The following is a 19,282-nucleotide window of genomic DNA, read 5'->3' as shown; positions in this document are numbered from 1 at the left end:
CAATGGGAAGAATCATTAGTACGACTAAAGGACAAGATGATAAAGTCCGGGTAGTCACGGTTAAAACAAGCGATGGGGAAGTAAAAAGATCGCTAAACAAGATCTGTCAACTTCCTGTTAGCGAAGCAAAACCAGCTGGAGCTGCAACGCCATCTAGAACGGAGTCAATGCAGCTACGCAAGGACAAGAAGCTTAGGCAGCGAGTTCCAAAAGGCAAAAGGAATGGCACTGGAAGCATAGCTACTGTGCTATGCTGTTTATTGATGTTGCAAGCTACAACTGCGACAAAAAATTCGGAAGAAATTCCCAAAGAACTTGGGAAAATTTACGACATCGACGCAAAAGCTGCAGTTATGGTAAACAAAATTGGTAAAATTGAAGTCGCTACATCCAGTTCCATTATTATTGTTTTATTATGACATGCAAGCCTATTTTGATGTCATAAAACAATCAGAGGACTTCCTGGAAAAATCCCGCCAGGTTTGCGAAAAAATGGAAGACTTCAAGGACTACTGCGATTTCTTCGGCACGACAATAAGGACAAAAATTGACAACATAAAAGAAAAAGACAAAATACTACGGCACCGTACCAACCGAAAGAAAAGGTTTATACTGTTCTTTGATATCGGAAATGCAAATAGAATACAGGAAAATATGCAAACGATCATAAAAAACGAAAAACATCTAATGGAATATGTTGACAATCAGACCTCGGTCATCAATGCCACGGAAGAATTAGTAAGAGCAACTACGATAGAAGCAAACCGGAATTTGGGAAAACTGACCCAACAAGTCAATATTATTGCAGAAACCATAGTATATAAGGAGTCAATTAAATTCCTTATGTTATCAAATCAAGTGCGAAACTGGATTGAAGAGGCAGAAAGCCTACAAGCAACAGCGATCTCAATGGTAACGGACATTAGTGAAGGAAGAATTCATCCTACACTAATTGCGCCTAACAAAATGCTGGAGGAGCTCGAAAAAGTTAAGCAAAAATTAGGACGAAAACAAATGCTACCGGGTGGAAATTCAGTTATACAATTACCACTGATCTATAAACTGATGAAGGCACAAGCTATGTTGAAGGATAATGTCCTATTCATTGAAGCAAAATTGCCGATATACAACAATCAGGAAACGGATCTCTTTGAAGTAATCCCAATACCACTGTGGACAAACGGAACAAAGCTTATTCCGAAATTGAATTCTAAATATTTTGCGTTCAATACAGACATAAACGCTTATCACCTAATGTCTGAAATGGAAATTAACCAATGCAGACAAGAGGATTCGACAACATGGCTTTGCGAAAATAATTGGGCATGGAAAAACGCGGATGATCACTCTTGCGAAATATCTCCATTGAAACCAAGCAAGGCACACTCATGCGAAATGATGGAATTCCAAGGCAATTCGTTCATCAAAGAGATAAGTGGATCCAACCGTTGGCTATTTAGACTGTTTCGGAATACAACAGCTTATATAAGATGCAACGAACAGCATCAAGTTATAAGACTGCCCAATCAAGGCATTATACAACTACCTGCAGGATGCACAGCAATATTAGGGGATACAACAATAATTACTCCTCAAAAAGTAATTTCGACAGCGTCTGAAATGTCTATCTTTCCCAGTTTACGAATTATAGATGACAAGGAGACATGGAACGTGGTCCCGCTGAAGCACTTGATTGCACTTGATTGCCGTACACTTTTCCCCCCGGAGAATGTCTAAAGATGTGTTTAGACATGATAAGTAGACAAACTATAAATATGTTCTATTTATGGGCTGCAATAAACATGGCAGGGGACAACATAAGTGGCAACCACAGATAAGTACGATTGCAGTGGTCTATTGCCGAAGTGTTAAGAGATATGATCACGCGGGAGGTGATTAGCGCAGTCATAGGTCACAAATATAGATTTAAGATAAATCTCAGCTGCATTGACCAACGCAGACTGCAGCGTCTTACAAGCGCTGCATTATATAATTAGATGATAAGAACCTATGTAAGAATGAACAAGAGAGAACGCTATAGTCGAGTTCCCCGACTATCTGATACCCGTTACTCAGCTAGTAGAAGTGCAGGTTTGTGGGCGTTAGAGTGGGCGTGGCAAAAAGTTTTTTGGCAAATCGATAGAAATTTAGACGACTAATACAAAAATGAAAAAATATCTAAACATTTTTCAAAAGTGTGGGCGTGGCAGCTTTGGGCGGTTTGTGGGCGTTAGAGTGGGCGTGGCAAAACGGTTTTTGGCAAATTGATAGAAATTTCCAAGACCAATACAAAAATGAAAAAATATCAAAACATTTTTCAAAAGTGTGGGCGTGGCAGTATTGGGCGGTTTGTGGGCGTTAGAGTGGGCGTGGCAACATGAATCGACAAACTTGCGCTGCGTCTATGTCCCTGGAGTCTGTATACTTAATCTCAACTTTCTAGCTTTTGTAGTTCCTGAGATCTCGACGTTCATACGGACAGACGGACAGACGGACAGACGGACAGACAGACGGACGGACAGACGGACATGGCCAGATCGACTCGGCTACTGATCCTGATCAAGAATATATATACTTTATATGGTCGGAAACGCTTCCTTCTGCCTGTTACATACTTTTCAACGAATCTAGTATACCCTTTTACTCTACGAGTAACGGGTATAACCAGCGAGCAAGAAAGTGCGTCCGAGCTATCCGAAGATAAAATATAGTGATCTCTCAAACAAACAAAAAAAAAAAAGAAAAATTCAATAATCCAACCAATTCAACCAAAACCCAGTGAATCGAAAAATTTATATTTCGATTAACTTTAGTGCCAACCCCTAGAGGGTAAGTTTTGTGCGTGTGTTGTGGTTCAGAATTTTTTTGTTAAGGGCATAAAATTACAGGTGGCACCTAGGAAAATATTTAATGTCAAGAAAATAACCATTGCCAGTGCGACCAGTGAAGGAAGCATAAATTGGCGACCAGGAGGTCTATTTCTGGATTGCATCAGTCAGCAGCGCCATCGTTAAGCGAAAAAACTTTATTTCATTGAATTCAACATCGTTATATTATCTACATCTATACCCATTTTACCTTACACCGCTTTACACCTGACCGACTGCTTGTTAAGCAGATCGGCAACCAGACAAGCAGATCAGCATAAGTTATTCCGATAGAAAAAATAAATTCCGCCTTATGTTAGGAAATTAATTTAAGTTATGTTGTAAGAGAAATTGTATTCATTTAGGGCAATTCCTTTCTTTTCTTTCCTTCTCCCTTTATCCCATATTCCTTCCTCTTCCCACATAAGCGAAAGCCCGCCTAAACTGGCGTGAGCACAAGAAGAAGAAAAAAGAGAAGAAAGAGTACCGCAGTAGGAGAGCGGCTCAAAAGAGCAGATCAAAAAGAAATAGCTCTCTTAGGATTAAAAGGCGGTGTAAGCTGATTTCTCTTTCACAGGCAACCACTTGAAGCGCTTCATCGTGGGAAATGCAGAGTGAGTAATATAAATGTTTTATTTAAATGAGAAAGCAGCTGCCGGAAGAAAAATCAAATAATTAGCTACTGCGGCGCTACTTGTTTCCAAGTCCACTCTTTAACAATAATAAATAAAAAAAAAGGGGATTTAAAAATGGAAATGAAAATTGCTCATGTTTAAATTTTACCCTTGCCCCAATCTTCGCTTTTTCTAAGATCTTAAAAGAATAAAAACCAAAAATTTAAAAATTAAAATGCACATCCCTATATAACCTACTTCCCCTATTCTTAATGCCCTGCCGAGCGTAAAGATTCCTTTTTTTTAAGCAAACAAAAAACTTTACATTTTTACATACATATCTGTTGCGATAATATCTACATGAACGCCACAGTCCAAAAAGTCTTTTAAAAATTTAAATCTAGATGTTTAAAATTTGTAAGTTAGGGTAATCAGTTAGGATATGTTGTATAAACCTGTTCCAGTTAAAACATTGTCGGTTTTTAAGCTTATTCTATGTTAAAAATTAAATTTTATAATGTTTAAATCCGAGTAATCTCTCTAGGGGTGCCATGCGTCGACGGAGGGTGTATGTCGTGTAAAATATAGCATACTTGTAGGGATCACCGGTTATGTCAAATGGTTAGTGGTGGTCAAGGCCTTGCAAGGTAGGGTGGGCGTCGACAGCTTAACAGCTGCTGTCGTACAAGTGTGCTATGTCCTTGTTTGTCCTTAGTCCTGTCGTCCGATAGTCCTTTAGTTTTTTTGTGGAGATCAATTCCAAAGCACGCGAAATAAATAAGAGTGTGATACGAGACGAGCAAGTAGTCGCGATGTCAAATATTCCCCCCCTTTACTCTACCGAGAATTGGTAGCCGGAACCAGCGCGTGCTTGATCGCTCAACTGCAATTTACCATCTGCTCGGGGAAGTTATACTCGTAGTTCGCTACAAGGCGATGCCCTCGCAGTAGCGAGTCAGTTAGATTCAAACACCCGAATTGAACTCATTAAGTGTACGCATTAGTTTATAGTGTGAACATTGCAAATATCGCTATAAAGGATCTTCTGGTTAAGGAATTGGTGTGATGAAATGAAGGTAGTGCAAGGAACAGCTTTGGAAATCCTAGAACTAAACCCTAGCAACCCTAGACATATATCGAAAACTATTAGCCATCGAAAATCTATGCATGAAAAACGGATTGGGAATCATAACCCAGTAGGTGAAGTTTAAGGAGACACATAGAAGCTGTCATTTCGCCGCCGGTGGTAGCTGAGTGAGTTAAGTTGACCTCTCAGGTGTAACATCTATCGCCACCGGTCCGGGTTCGAGTCCCGGTAGATTAAAGAAGCATGGTTATGAAATGTATACAACACAATACAGGAAATATTATACACATATGAAAAAGACTGCTGATTGGAGCACAGTGAACTAAGGAAACGAAACGGAATCTAAGGGCTATTGCGATAAAATGCTAAGAGTTTACTGTTATCACGATGGAAAGCAAGTAATTAGAATTAAGTAAAAAGTGAAACTAATAAATAAATTTTTTTTCTAATAAAATCCGTTTTAGGCGGTACTAATATTCTAAAGATTTTTTTTTAAGTGAGAATTGAATGTGGAATATTATTAAATTAAATTAAAATGTATTGCAACATTGCTGTCTAAAGATGTGTTTAGACATGATAAGGGCTGCAATAAACATGGCAGGGGACAACATAAGTGGCAACCACAGATAAGTACGATTGCAGTGGTCTATTGCCGAAGTGTTAAGAGATATGATCACGCGGGAGGTGATTAGCGCAGTCATAGGTCACAAATATAGATTTAAGACAAGAGAGAACGCTATAGTCGAGTTCCCCGACTATCTGATACCCGTTACTCAGCTAGTGGAAGGGAGAAGGAGAGTCTTAAACACAATTTTTGGCGGTTTGTAGGCGTTATAGTGGGCGTGGCAAAAAGTTCTTTGGCAAGTCGATAGAAATTTACAAGACCAATATAAAAATGAAAAAATATCAAAATATTTTTCAAAAGTGTGGGCGTAGCAGCTTTGGGCGGTTTGAGGGCGTTACAGTGGGCGTGGCAAAAAGTTTTTTGGTAAATCGATAGAAAATTACAAGACTAATACAAAAATGAAAAAATTTCAAAACATTTTTCAAAAGTGTGGGCGTGGCAGTTTTGGGCGGTTTGTGGGCGTTAGAGTGGGCGTGGCAACCTGAATCGACAAACTTGCGCTGCGTCTATGTCTCTGGAGTCTGTATGCTTAATCTCAACTTTCTAGCTTTTGTAGTTCCTGAGATCTCGACGTTCATACGGACAGACGGACAGACGGACAGACGGACAGACAGACGGACGGACAGACGGACATGGCCAGATCGACTCGGCTACTGATCCTGATCAAGAATATATATACTTTATATGGTCGGAAACGCTTCCTTCTGCCTGTTACATACTTTTCAACGAATCTAGTATACCCTTTTACTCTACGAGTAACGGGTATAATAAATCTCAGCTGCATTGACCAACGCAGACTGCAGCGTCTTACAAGCGCTGCATTATATAATTAGATGATAAGAACCCACGTAAGAATGAATAAAAGGCGATGCCCTCGCAGTAGCGAGTCAGTTAGATTCAAACACCCGAATTGAACTCATTAAGTGTACGCATTAGTTTATAGTGTGAACATTTTGGTCCTTCGAGAAATTCTGTTGTTTTCCCCCACCAGTGGTAAGAAACACAGAAGAAGAAACCAGCGCCTTAAAAGTAAAAAGAGCAAGTTTATTCGAGTGATTCTGTTGTTTCCCCCACCAGTGGTAAGAAACACAGAATAAGAGACCACGCCTTAAAGTACTAGGACTATAAGGTGAAACATTGTGTTCTTGCTTTTCTTTGGCTGATCAATCAGCTGTGAGTCGAGGCACAGCTAGGTCAACTGGGCGACCAATCAAAAAATCCTCCAACGGATCACGCCAAAGAATACAAGCAGAAAGTACAAGTCACAGTAATTGTTTTCCCAAGATGTTGTCGGAAAGATCTGTGAAATTGATGCAAGACCAAGGAGTGCTGCAGAACAAAATACTGCAAGCCATCAAGGACAAGGCATCTATACCAGCAATAGAAGCATTGGTAGACAAATTTACTACTAACAACAATGCACTGGTAAAATTGGGAGTTGGCGATCATCAATATTTTAATGATAAAATATTTATTAAAACTATGGATGCTGTCAAGGCCTACAAGGAGTCGCAATTAAAGGTAGAAACACTTGAAGAAGTGGATCAAAATTATCAGATTCCGCATCAGCTCGGAGCTCCAGTCCAGTTGATAATCTGGTTCAACTGGTGGACAGAAGAGCGGACAGGGTGAGGCAACAGATAAGCCTAATATACGAAACCCTGGATAGTTCAAGTGAGATTGAACTAGTCAAGCAGCTGGCAATGATGAAAAGTCATTGGTCCAACGTGACGGACACACTGAAACTGCTTGAAAACAAGTATGACAGAACTGCCTTTGATCAAGATGAGGCAGACATTCTGCAATCTGATGTTGCCGCACTAGAGATGGTACTTCAGAGGAAGTTGGAACAGTTCAAAAGTTCCAACTACGACGTGCCAGAACTCCCAAAAGTGGACCTTCCAACGTTCAATGGAAATGCGAAGGAATGGCCAACATTTTACGAGCTGTTCTCTGAACTAATAGACAGCAGGAAGGATCTCAGCAACACAAGGAAGCTGGGATATTTAAGAGCCTGCTTAAAAGGAGAAGCTCAAATGGTGGTTAGCCATTTGATAACGGGATCAGCGGCTAGCTATGCAGCAGCGTGGGAGCTTATCTGCAAACGCTATGAGAATAGCAGAAAAATATTCTCCCAACACTTCAACAAATTAATGGAACTGGAGTGGAACACGATGAGGAAAATTTAGGGAAGTTTTTGGATACTGCGACCGAGAGCATATTCATCATAAAGCAAAAAGGAAAAATAGGAAGCTCTGCTGACGTAATTTTAGCTGAAATTCTGCTGCGGAAATTTTCGCCAGAAGCCTTGCAGCTGTATGAACAGCATGTAAAAAAGGCAAGAGCTATACAGTCCTTACAAGATGTACTAGAGTTTGTTGAGCAACAATACAACTCAGTAAATGCCATTACCAAAAATACCGCTCAGCTTGCTACAAGAAAAGTGCAAGTTAGATCGTGTGCCTTTTGCTCTAAGGATGGCCACGATATGATAAAGTGTCTCAAATTCAGAGCACAATCAATCGAAAAAAGAAAAGAATTCATTCAAAAGAACAGCATGTGCTTTAGATGCTTTGGAAAGCATAATGCTATCGATGCACAAAGGAAATTTCATGCAATCGATGCTCCAAAAGACACAACAGCCTTCTTCATGAAGACACAAAACGCAGTATCAACAGCAATAGCCTTAAGCAAGGCCAAGACACACTATTGGCTACAGCTGTTGTTTTAGTGAAAAACAAAGCTGGAGGTTACAACGAGTTGAGGGCGCTTATTGACGGTGGATCCCAGAAGACGCTGATTTCAGAGGAAGCAGCACAAATATTAAGGATTCCCAGAGTAAGAAGTACTATAAAGGTCGAAGGTATCTCCCAGACTACTCAATTATCAAAAAATGGTGTCCACCTGACGATCAAACCAAAAATTCCAAGCAGCTTCAAAGCATCAACGGAAGCATTGGTTTTACCAACACTCCATAGAGCCCTTCCCAGCAAAAAGTTTGATATTGATATCAACAAAGAGTGGAAGGGCTACAGGCTAGCAGATCCACGATTCAACGAGCCAAGCAGAATTGACATGGTGATAGGTGTGGATCTATTTCCCCTGATTATGATGGAAAAAATAAAAACCGTGAATGGAATCTTGGGACAAAAAACCAAATTTGGATGGATTGTGTCCGGAAATATAACTCGAGCAGCAAAGCACAAAATTATAAGTGCCACTACAACAATAAATCTAAAGGACCTGGATCGCTTTTGGGAATTGGAAGATGAAGCCGATGAGACAATTACAGACAATGCAGAATGCGAAAGAAAATTCCAAGAAACAACTGTCATCAACGAGGAAGGCAGATTTGTGGTGTCAATTCCATTCCGCCAAGAGGCAAAGCTGGGGGACTCTCGCAAAAAGGCAATGGCAAGGCTCATGCAAATGGAAAAGAAGTTTCAAAGAAACCCAAAAAACTGGGCTGCATACAACGAATTCATGAACGAATACCTTAAGATGGGACATATGGAATCTGTAAAGGCAACGGGTCAAGGTAAATACTATTTACCCCATCAAGCAATCATCAGGCCTGGAAGCTTAACTACGAAGCTACGAGTAGTTTTTGACGCATCCGCAAAAACGACAAATGGACTAAGCCTAAATGACGTTATTATAGCTGGTCCTAAGATTCAAAAGGATATATTCGATATTCTAATTAAATGGCGCATGTGGCAATATGTTATGGTAGCTGACATTGAAAAAATGTATCGCCAAATAAAGGTTGCTGAGAAAGACCAAGAATACCAATATATCCTATGGAGAGATGATCCAAAATTGCCGATCAGTGAGTTTAAGTTAACAACCGTAACTTATGGCACCTCGGCAGCACCTTTCTTAGCAGTCCGATGTCTACGAGAGCTGGCAGACCGGTTTTGCCAAGAGGATAGCGTCTTAGCAGAAACAATAAGAGACGACTTTTATATGGATGACCTCATAACTGGTGGAGACACAGTCAACGAGTGCTATGAACTTCAAAGGAAATTGAGACAAGTGATGGAGAAGGCCGGCATGCATCTGCGAAAATGGGTTGCAAATGACGAACGCATTTTAGCCGACATTCAGGACGACGGTGCTACGGAGAAAATCTGCATTGAGGAGAATGAATCGATCAAAACCTTAGGACTTCAATGGGATCCGAAGAAGGATAACACGCATAACAAAGCGGTTAGTGTTATCACAGTTGTCCAGAATTTTCGACCCACTAGGATGGTTGGCACCGGTAACGATTCAAGGCAAATGTTTCATTCAGGAACTGTGGAAGTTACCGATGACTTGGGACGTTGAATTGGAAACCAACTTAGCAAACTGGTGGATGGAATATGCTAAAGGTCTATCAGATTTAGAAGAAATTAGCATTTCACGCTGGACTGGATGCTCCAAAGGTATTATGGAGCTACATGGATTCTGCGATGCATCAGAGAAAGCATATGCAGCGGCTGTGTATACAAAAGTAGGCGGCAGAGTTACCTTGCTAGCAGCAAAAAGCAAAGTAAATCCTATAAAAAACAGGAAAACAATTCCAAAGTTGGAATTATGTGCTGCGCATTTACTAGCAAAGTTATTAGCGAAAGTGCAGGCTATATGGAGCAACAAGATTAAAACGCATGCATGGAGTGATTCGCAAATTACTATTGCCTGGATACAGAACAAGCGCAGCAAAGATAAGTTCGTCAGAACTAGAGTGGAAGATATCAATAAACTAATTCCCAATGTCAAATGGAATTACGTTAAATCGGAAGAAAATCCAGCAGACGTGGCTTCAAGAGGGATATCACCGCAAGCTCTTAAAATCTGTGAAATTTGGTGGAGAGGGCCGAATTGGCTATCTATAGATGCACAACACTGGCCCACTCAAAAGGAATCGGAAATGGTTGTGGTATCCACATTGATAAAATCCGAATATCTGCAAAACCATCTTTTATCAAAGTATTCATCGATCGACAAACTTCTTAGAGTAATGGCGTATGTATTACGCTTCATAACCAAGCTGAGAGGAAAATCGCAACAGCAGTCACATCTTACGGTGGAGGAATTAAAGCTAGCGAAGATTGCTGTGGTAAAGATACAACAACAGCTAGATTTTGGACACGAAGTCAGACTACTCAAAAACAAAAGACCTTTAGACCCAAAGAGTAAGTTGCAGGCGCTAAATCCGTTTTTGGATAGTGATAGCGTACTTCGAGTTGGTGGACGACTACAAAACGCAATGATACCGTATATAATGTAAAACATCCAATTATACTGGATAAGTCACATTTGACTTGGTTAATTGTAAAGGATTCTCATAAAGAAACTCTGCATGGCGGAATTAACATTATGAGAACTTATATTCAGAGGGAGTTCTGGATATTTGGCATACAAAATTCCTTAAAGAAATATTTAAGGGAATGTATTGTATGCATACGATACAAGCAAGAGATGTCCAGTCAACTGATGGGAAATTTACCAGTTTATCGAGTAACGGCTGATTACTCGTTTCAAAATACTGGAATAGACTACGCCGGACCGTTCCAGATTCGCTGCTCAAAGGGAAGAGGTCAAAAAACGTATAAAGGATACATTTGTGTATTTGTTTGTATGGCAACAAAAGCAATACATTTGGAAGCTGTTAGCGACCTTTCGTCAGACAAATTCCTGGAGGCTCTTCGACGGTTCTTTGCAAGACGAGGCAAGAGTGAGAACATATACTCAGATAATGGAACAAACTTCGTAGGAGCTTCAAGAGTATTGGACAAAGAATTTGTAGCTGCCATTAAGAACAATAATGAGTTAGCACCTTCACTAGAAAAAGAAGGCATCAAGTGGCACTTTATCCCCCCGGGAAGCCCCCACATGGGAGGTTTATGGTGTAGGAGGCGATTCAAATGCGGCCGTTCTCTCTTCTTGTCACAAACGAAGTGTTCTTTATTTCTTCGTTCCGTTCCTTCTTAGCCTATTACATGTATGTATTGGTGTGTCAGTTGCTGATCGTGCGAACGGGACGCACAAAGTAGTGTCCGTAAGCACGATCTTAACATTAGCGTAAAATTGTACTTAAAACTAAGAGTATGTATATCTAGGACTGTATGTACAATCACTGTGTGTATGTTACGGTAGTGTGCCTGCTTGCTACAATCGGCCATCCTGACCGGAGAGCTCCTGATCTCTACAAACATGTTAACTTTTACTTTTGTTTATCCATGGGCGCATATTTGCTACTGCCCAAACTCCCTTGTATGGAAGTCTAGACTGTTGAAAACCTTCAACGTCCTCCACGACATACCTATCGTTACGCAAAACTTTTGTTATTCTATATGGACCTTTGAACTTGGGGATTAATTTTTTGGATACGCCTATATGCGAGTCGAAATTCTTGATCATCACCAAATCTTCTTTTTCATACTTATAAGGATCTTTCCTTTTCGAGTCTGTTCGTAACTTGTTGTATTCTTGCAATTTATTGATGTTTTTGCCAGCATTTTCTCTAATTTTCTCAAAATTTATGTCATTATTTGTTTTATTTATTTCTTCTAACCTTTCTTTTAAACTATCTATAACTCTGCCTTTTTGAGATACTCCAAACAGAACTTTACTTGGATGTTGGTTAATTGATCTTTGCATTGTATTATTTAACGCATATTCGACCATTTCTAAAACAGTGTCCCAATGCAGTCCTTTGTCTGGTTCAGTTAACTTAGCTATAATGGGCCCTATGCTTCTGTTCACCCTTTCGACCTGACCATTAGCCTGTGGAGAACCGGTAGCTATCTTTATGTGTTTTATTTCACTTTCTTTCAAGAAATCTTGAAATTCCCCAGAGGTAAAACATGTCCCGCGGTCCGAAATAATACATTTTGGCCTACTGTAAGCCCTAAAATAGTCCTTTAATGCAACTATTGCTTCCTTTGATTTTGTTGTTTTTGCAGGATATAGTCTTACGAACTTTGTAAACGCGTCTATAATCACTAATATGTGTTTGTTCGACCTACTTTTATCAACAGGACCATAATGGTCTATATGTACTACATCAAATGGAATATTTACTTTGGGAATGTTGTGAAGGAATCCCTCTTCTTTTCCAGACTTTTCAGAATAAGCTATACACTTCAAACAATTGCTAATGTGTATCTTGCATTTCTCTCTAACTTTGGGAAACCAATAGCTTTTTGAAATAACTTCTACCATTTTGTCTATTCCAACGTGTCCTAATTGATCATGATAATTAAACAACACGTGGCTTTCCATTTCGTTCGGTACATAGAATAAGAGAACTTCCTTATCCTTCTTTCGATAAACTATTCCATTACGCATTTCGTAACCTTTGAGTTCTGATTGTTGTAGCTGTTTAGCTATCGTTTTGATCTTCTCGTCTCTGCTTTGACAAATAATTAAATTTTCCTCAAAAGAGTTACAATCAATTGTTAGTATGTTTGTATTTCTACTTAGTGCATCTACGTGCTGCATGCGCTTACCGGACCTATGTTCTAAGATGTAATCATAATCTTGTAGAAACAGCGCCCACCTGGCTATTCTTGGACTTAAATCTTTTTATTTAATGCTAGAGTAAAAGCACTACAATCTGTGACTATTTTGAACTCAATTCCTTGAAGATAAATCCTAAAACGTTGCAAAGAGTAAATCACCGCGAGGGTTTCTAATTCGAAACTGTGGTACTTTGCTTCAACATCAGTCGTTCGTTTTGAAAAGTAAAATACTGGATGAAACTTATTGTCTTTCTTTTTCTGCATAAGAATAGAACCGAACCCTAAAGCGCTAGCGTCGCAATGTAGTTCTGTTGGATCTGTAGGGCTGTACAATGCTAAAATAGGAGCTTCTAGAAGATTTCTTTTTAATGTTTCGAAACAATCTAACTCTGTCGCACCGAAATCGAATTTTCTATCTTTTCGTACAAGATCGTATAAAGGTTTTGCCTTTGTTGAAAAATCTTTTACAAATCGTCTAAAGTAGGAGCACAACCCCAGAAAACTCTGAACTTCATGAGTTTTTGTCGGCATTGGAAAATCTCTTACTGCTTGCATGCCTTTTGAATCTGGTTTAATACCATCACCTGATATTACATATCCTAAGTACTTTATTTCACTTTGAAGGAATTCGCATTTGTCTATTCTTAATTCCAGTTTGTTATCTACTAATCGCTTAAACACTTCTGTTAGTATTTCTATATGGCTTTTACTATCTTTTGTTGCTATCAAAATATCGTCCATGTAAATGAGGACCTTGTCCTCTTTTACCAAATCTGCGAAAATTCTATTTACAAATCTCTGAAAAACTGCGGGGGCATTTCGTAAGCCGAACGGCATTCTGAGCCATTCGTACTGTCCCATAGGTGTAGTGAACGCGGTGTATTTAATTGAGTCCTCGTGCATATGCACGTGAAAGAACCCGTTTCTAAGATCTAATTTGGTGAAAATTACTTTTTCAGAAAGTTTATCAATAAGGTCGTCTATCAATGGAGTAGGGTAGTTGTCTTTTAGCATGTTTTTGTTGAGAGTTCGATAGTCAACGCACATTCTTAATTCTCCTGACTTTTTCTTAACTAGAACAATTGGTGATGCATATTCTGACTCGCTTGCACGTATAATCCCGTCTTTTAAGTAATCGTCTAATAAATTCTGAACTTGACTTTTTTCTGCATATGATAATCGCCTTGGAGGATAATTGAATGGTTTTGTGTTGTCAAAATTAAGTTTCATTTCCCATTTTACTGCTGGGATTTCTGGACGTTTCGCATTCACATAAAGTTTATCAAATACGTCTATTAATCTGTTTCTTAGATTCGATTCACACTTCTCGTTAATATTTAACTGACTGCATTCTATTGGATCGGGGTATTCAATTGATAGTATTTCTAATCCGTCATAAGGACTACTTGTTTTGCTCTCATTTCCATTATTTATATTAATTGAACACTTATTTCCATAATTTTTGACATTAGCCACGTCATTTTCAGATTTTCTATCATTTAAACCATTATCTTCAGAATTTTCATTATTTAAAACAGCATTTCCGGAATTTGAATCATAATTTTCACAATATCTATCGTTTGCAATAAAATTTTCAACATTTCTATCATTTGAACAATCATTTTCGCAATGTCTATCATTTGAACTATCTTTTTCCCTAACAATCTTAAAATTACTAATTTTCATAAAATCTCTTCCCAAAACTGTTCCATATGCCATCGATCTGTCTGTCACAATTAGTAACTCAAAATTTAGAATTTCTTTATTGATAATAACGAAACATGATATTTTTCCAATTATATCTAAAGGGCTACCGTTTAAGCCAAAATAATTTTTAAGAATCTTTCCATTTAACGTAATATCTTCCTTTTTCAAAATTTTTTCGACGTATGACTTCTTTATGAAACTAATTGGACTTCCAGAATCGATTAGGCATTCTAAAAACAGGCATTCATTAGGTTTTGAACTAAAATAAATCTTAAACGGTCTTACATATTCGTTGTCGGATACGAACTTCCTCTCAGTGCAGTTGTACACCAGATGATCCTTACTGCCACATGCGTAGCAGGCTCCATACTCGCGCTTGGGCTTGCGGCAGTCGGCGGCGAAATGCCCAACAGCATTGCAATTGAAGCACCTTTTTGGAGGCGCCGAACCAGGTTCCTTATCGAACGAAACCTTAACACGTCCAGCCGGAGAAAGTAGCGGTTTACGTAACGAGACCTTGGCAAATGCGTGCAACATCTGCGCAGACGAATTAAAACAGTGCATGTGTGCCTGTTGTCGTAGAAGGGAGTCGGGAATCCCTTCAATGATGTTGTCGATTAGCTCCTCATCGTCTATTCGAATCTGTGTAGCCAACAGCGTTTTTTCTTTGAAGTATGTGGAGAAATCTTCCGACGGTTTCCACTTGCGCTCTTGAAACTTGCGTCGAGATATTATTTTGCTCTCCTTACCGTGGAAAGCTTCACCAAGTTGAAATAGAAGTTCTTGAACCGGCAAAGTCAGCAAACGTTCCGAAGAGTGCAACCAAATTTGAGCATGGTCCTTTAATTTGGACATCACTAGCATGCGAATTACATCGTCGCTTAGCTTAAACATTTTTGAGACCGCGTTGAGCTGGGCGACCCATGTGCTAACATTGAGTTTGTTGTTAGAAGCACCGTCGAATATCGGAATCATTTCCTTGGCCATTGCTAGCAATGTTTGTTTATTTACAAATGCTTCCTCCGATCTGGCATCTCCGCCAGCGACTTCTTGATCTTGAGTGGCATCCTTGTGTTGATTTGGTTTGGCAACACTGCTTCGAATTAGTGGGGTAGCCTTGTTATGACCCGATGTGGCAGCGCTGTTTTGATCCGATGTGGCAGCGCTGTTTTGATCCGATGTGGCAGCGTTATGGCGTCGAGCAGATTCCAATTTCAACATTTCGTTTTCCAATTGGAGCAGCCTTAGTTGACGCTGCATGGCGTCGAACTGCGTAGAAACTTCTGGAAAATGTTCCTCGCGTGCCAACTCCGAATCGCGATGATTGGTAGATGTTGAGGGCCTGGCGTCGTCATGAACATTCATGCTTTCAGCATTGGTGCAGTGTTCGCTGCTTGGCGGCACCACTCCAGCGGCGGCGTCCTCGATCATGCTCCTTGGGCTTTCCATGTCGACCTCTGGTGCTGACTCTCCGACGATTTCGTGCTCCAAATCATTGTTAGCGATTTCGCCTTCTAATTCGCCAATCACCGGGCAAACTCCTCGGGCTTCTGGGGGCACACCGTTCAATCGCGCCGCAAGCGTGGCCTTGTTACCGCTTTTCTGCATGCTGAGCTTTTCACACCAATTGCGCAGTTCTGCTGTTGTATAATCGTCCGCACCGATGGTTTCCATTTGATTATATTTAAAGATATTGTTTTTACTTTGCTTCGTAGGTTGAGTTTTTTGTGAAAAAAAAATTCACAGTAATCCCACTTCTGAATTTGTAGGAGGCGATTCAAATGCGGCCGTTCTCTCTTCTTGTCACAAACGAAGTGTTCTTTATTTCTTCGTTCCGTTCCTTCTTAGCCTATTACATGTATGTATTGGTGTGTCAGTTGCTGATCGTGCGAACGGGACGCACAAAGTAGTGTCCGTAAGCACGATCTTAACATTAGCGTAAAATTGTACTTAAAACTAAGAGTATGTATATCTAGGACTGTATGTACAATCACTGTGTGTATGTTACGGTAGTGTGCCTGCTTGCTACAATGGGAAGCCGGTGTAAAATCAGTGAAGCATCACCTTAAACGAGTTATTGGTGAAAACAGCTTTACATATGAAGAATTTGCATCGCTGCTATGTCAAATCGAAGCAGTGCTAAACTCGCGCCCATTAGTCACTGTAAGGAGCGAAAACGATGGTGAGGAAATATTAACGCCGGGTCATTTTCTGGTGGGAAGACCTCTAATTGGAGCTCCTGAACATTTTGACGAAAGTAAGACAATCAGCTCTTTGGATAGATGGAAGCTTATTCAACGCATCAGAGGTGATTTTTGGAAGAAATGGAAAGAGGAGTATCTGGTGTCATTGCAACAGCGAACCAAATGGCGCCAGGTAAAGCCAAATCTGAAGGAGGGACAGTTGGTTCTTATAAAACATGAGAACACTCACCCTGCAAGATGGCCTATGGGAAGAATCATTAGTACGACTAAAGGACAAGATGATAAAGTCCGGGTAGTCACGGTTAAAACAAGCGATGGGGAAGTAAAAAGATCGCTAAACAAGATCTGTCAACTTCCTGTTAGCGAAGCAAAACCAGCTGGAGCTGCAACGCCATATAGAACGGAGTCAATGCAGCTACGCAAGGACAAGAAGCTTAGGCAGCGAGTTCCAAAAGGCAAAAGGAATGGCACTGGAAGCATAGCTACTGTGCTATGCTGTTTATTGATGTTGCAAGCTACAACTGCGACAAAAAATTCGGAAGAAATTCCCAAAGAACTTGGGAAAATTTACGACATCGACGCAAAAGCTGCAGTTATGGTAAACAAAATTGGTAAAATTGAAGTCGCTACATCCAGTTGGCAATTATTGTTTTATTATGACGTGCAAGCCTATTTTGATGTCATAAAACAATCAGAGGACTTCCTGGAAAAATCCCGCCTGGTTTGCGAAAAAATGGGAGACTTCAAGGACTACTGCGATTTCTTCGGCACGACAATAAGGACAAAAATTGACAACATAAAAGAAAAAGACAAAATACTACGGCACCGTACCAACCGAAAGAAAAGGTTTATACTGTTCTTTGATATCGGAAATGCAAATAGAATACAGGAAAATATGCAAACGATCATAAAAAACGAAAAACATCTAATGGAATATGTTGACAATCAGACCTCGGTCATCAATGCCACGGAAGAATTAGTAAGAGCAACTACGATAGAAGCAAACCGGAATTTGGGAAAACTGACCCAACAAGTCAATATTATTGCAGAAACCATAGTATATAAGGAGTCAATTAAATTCCTTATGTTATCAAATCAAGTGCGAAACTGGATTGAAGAGGCAGAAAGCCTACAAGCAACAGCGATCTCAATGGTAACGGACATTAGTGAAGGAAGAATTCATCCTACACTAATTGCGCCTAACAAAATGCTGGAGGAGCTCGAAAAAGTTAAGCAAAAATTAGGACGAAAACAAATGCTACCGGGTGGAAATTCAGTTATACAATTACCACTGATCTATAAACTGATGAAGGCACAAGCTATGTTGAAGGATAATGTCCTATTCATTGAAGCAAAATTGCCGATATACAACAATCAGGAAACGGATCTCTTTGAAGTAATCCCAATACCACTGTGGACAAACGGAACAAAGCTTATTCCGAAATTGAATTCTAAATATTTTGCGTTCAATACAGACATAAACGCTTATCACCTAATGTCTGAAATGGAAATTAACCAATGCAGACAAGAGGATTCGACAACATGGCTTTGCGAAAATAATTGGGCATGGAAAAACGCGGATGATCACTCTTGCGCAATATCTCCATTGAAACCAAGCAAGGCACACTCATGCGAAATGATGGAATTCCAAGGCAATTCGTTCATCAAAGAGATAAGTGGATCCAACCGTTGGCTATTTAGACTGTTTCGGAATACAACAGCTAATATAAGATGCAACGAACAGCATCAAGTTATAAGACTGCCCAATCAAGGCATTATACAACTACCTGCAGGATGCACAGCAATATTAGGGGATACAACAATAATTACTCCTCAAAAAGTAATTTCGACAGCGTCTGAAATGTCTATCTTTCCCAGTTTACGAATTATAGATGACAAGGAGACATGGAACGTGGTCCCGCTGAAGCACTTGATTGTTAACAACACTAATGAACTACAAAATCTTCAAATGCGCATCAAGACTCTGAAAAAAACCAAAGTACACATTGATGACTTGATTTTCCACACGGCAAGCGGACACTCGGCTCTAGCGTTGACAACGATTATCATAATTATAATGGTCATTTATATCCGGAGGCAACGCATAAATGAGAGACAACTACTGGCCGTACACTTTTCCCCCCCGGAGAATGTCTAAAGATGTGTTTAGACATGATAAGTAGACAAACTATAAATATGTTCTATTTATGGGCTGCAATAAACATGGCAGGGGACAACATAAGTGGCAACCACAGATAAGTACGATTGCAGTGGTCTATTGCCGAAGTGTTAAGAGATATGATCACGCGGGAGGTGATTAGCGCAGTCATAGGTCACAAATATAGATTTAAGATAAATCTCAGCTGCATTGACCAACGCAGACTGCAGCGTCTTACAAGCGCTGCATTATATAATTAGATGATAAGAACCCATGTAAGAATGAATAAAAGGCGATGCCCTCGCAGTAGCGAGTCAGTTAGATTCAAACACCCGAATTGAACTCATTAAGTGTACGCATTAGTTTATAGTGTGAACATTGCAAATATCGCTATAAAGGATCTTCTGGTTAAGGAATTGGTGTGATGAAATGAAGGTAGTGCAAGGAACAGCTTTGGAAATCCTAGAACTAAACCCTAGCAACCCTAGACATATATCGAAAACTATTAGCCA

The 19,282-nt window shown here is 39.8% G+C and overlaps 2 protein-coding genes across 2 annotated transcripts; one reads left to right on the top strand and one right to left on the bottom strand.

Annotated features, from left to right (window-relative positions):
• The first annotated feature begins 1,100 nt into the window (after nt 1-1,100).
• Nucleotides 1,101-18,877, top strand: LOC120455842. The gene is made up of 2 exons (XM_039642311.1): nt 1,101-1,628; nt 18,482-18,877. The coding sequence occupies exons 1-2, from the start codon at nt 1,255-1,257 to the stop codon at nt 18,768-18,770; spliced, it is 663 nt and encodes a 220-aa protein (XP_039498245.1). The 5' UTR covers nt 1,101-1,254; the 3' UTR covers nt 18,771-18,877.
• LOC120455841 lies at nt 14,438-16,689 on the bottom strand. Its single transcript, XM_039642310.2, has 2 exons — nt 14,694-16,689; nt 14,438-14,638 (listed from the first exon to the last, which is right to left on the bottom strand). Exons 1-2 carry the CDS (start codon nt 16,080-16,082, stop codon nt 14,630-14,632), a joined length of 1,398 nt encoding a protein of 465 aa, XP_039498244.1. The 5' UTR covers nt 16,083-16,689; the 3' UTR covers nt 14,438-14,629.
• Nucleotides 18,878-19,282: the final 405 nt, after the last annotated feature.

Source organism: Drosophila santomea, chromosome X, assembly GCF_016746245.2.
Source record: "Drosophila santomea strain STO CAGO 1482 chromosome X, Prin_Dsan_1.1, whole genome shotgun sequence".
NCBI lineage: Eukaryota > Metazoa > Arthropoda > Insecta > Diptera > Drosophilidae > Drosophila > Drosophila santomea.
Note: the sequence above shows the minus strand (reverse complement) of the source record. Positions and strands in the feature narration are given on the sequence as shown.

Excerpts from the sequence above, each read along its gene's own strand:
- LOC120455842 (XM_039642311.1), top strand. The coding sequence starts at position 1,255 with ATGTCTGAAATGGAAATTAACCAATGCAGACAAGAGGATTCGACAACA. Across the intron at positions 1,629-18,481 it reads ACAGCGTCTGAAATGTCTAT|CTTTCCCAGTTTACGAATTA; the intron begins CTTTCCCAGTTT and ends TGAAATGTCTAT.
- LOC120455841 (XM_039642310.2), bottom strand. The coding sequence starts at position 16,082 with ATGGAAACCATCGGTGCGGACGATTATACAACAGCAGAACTGCGCAAT.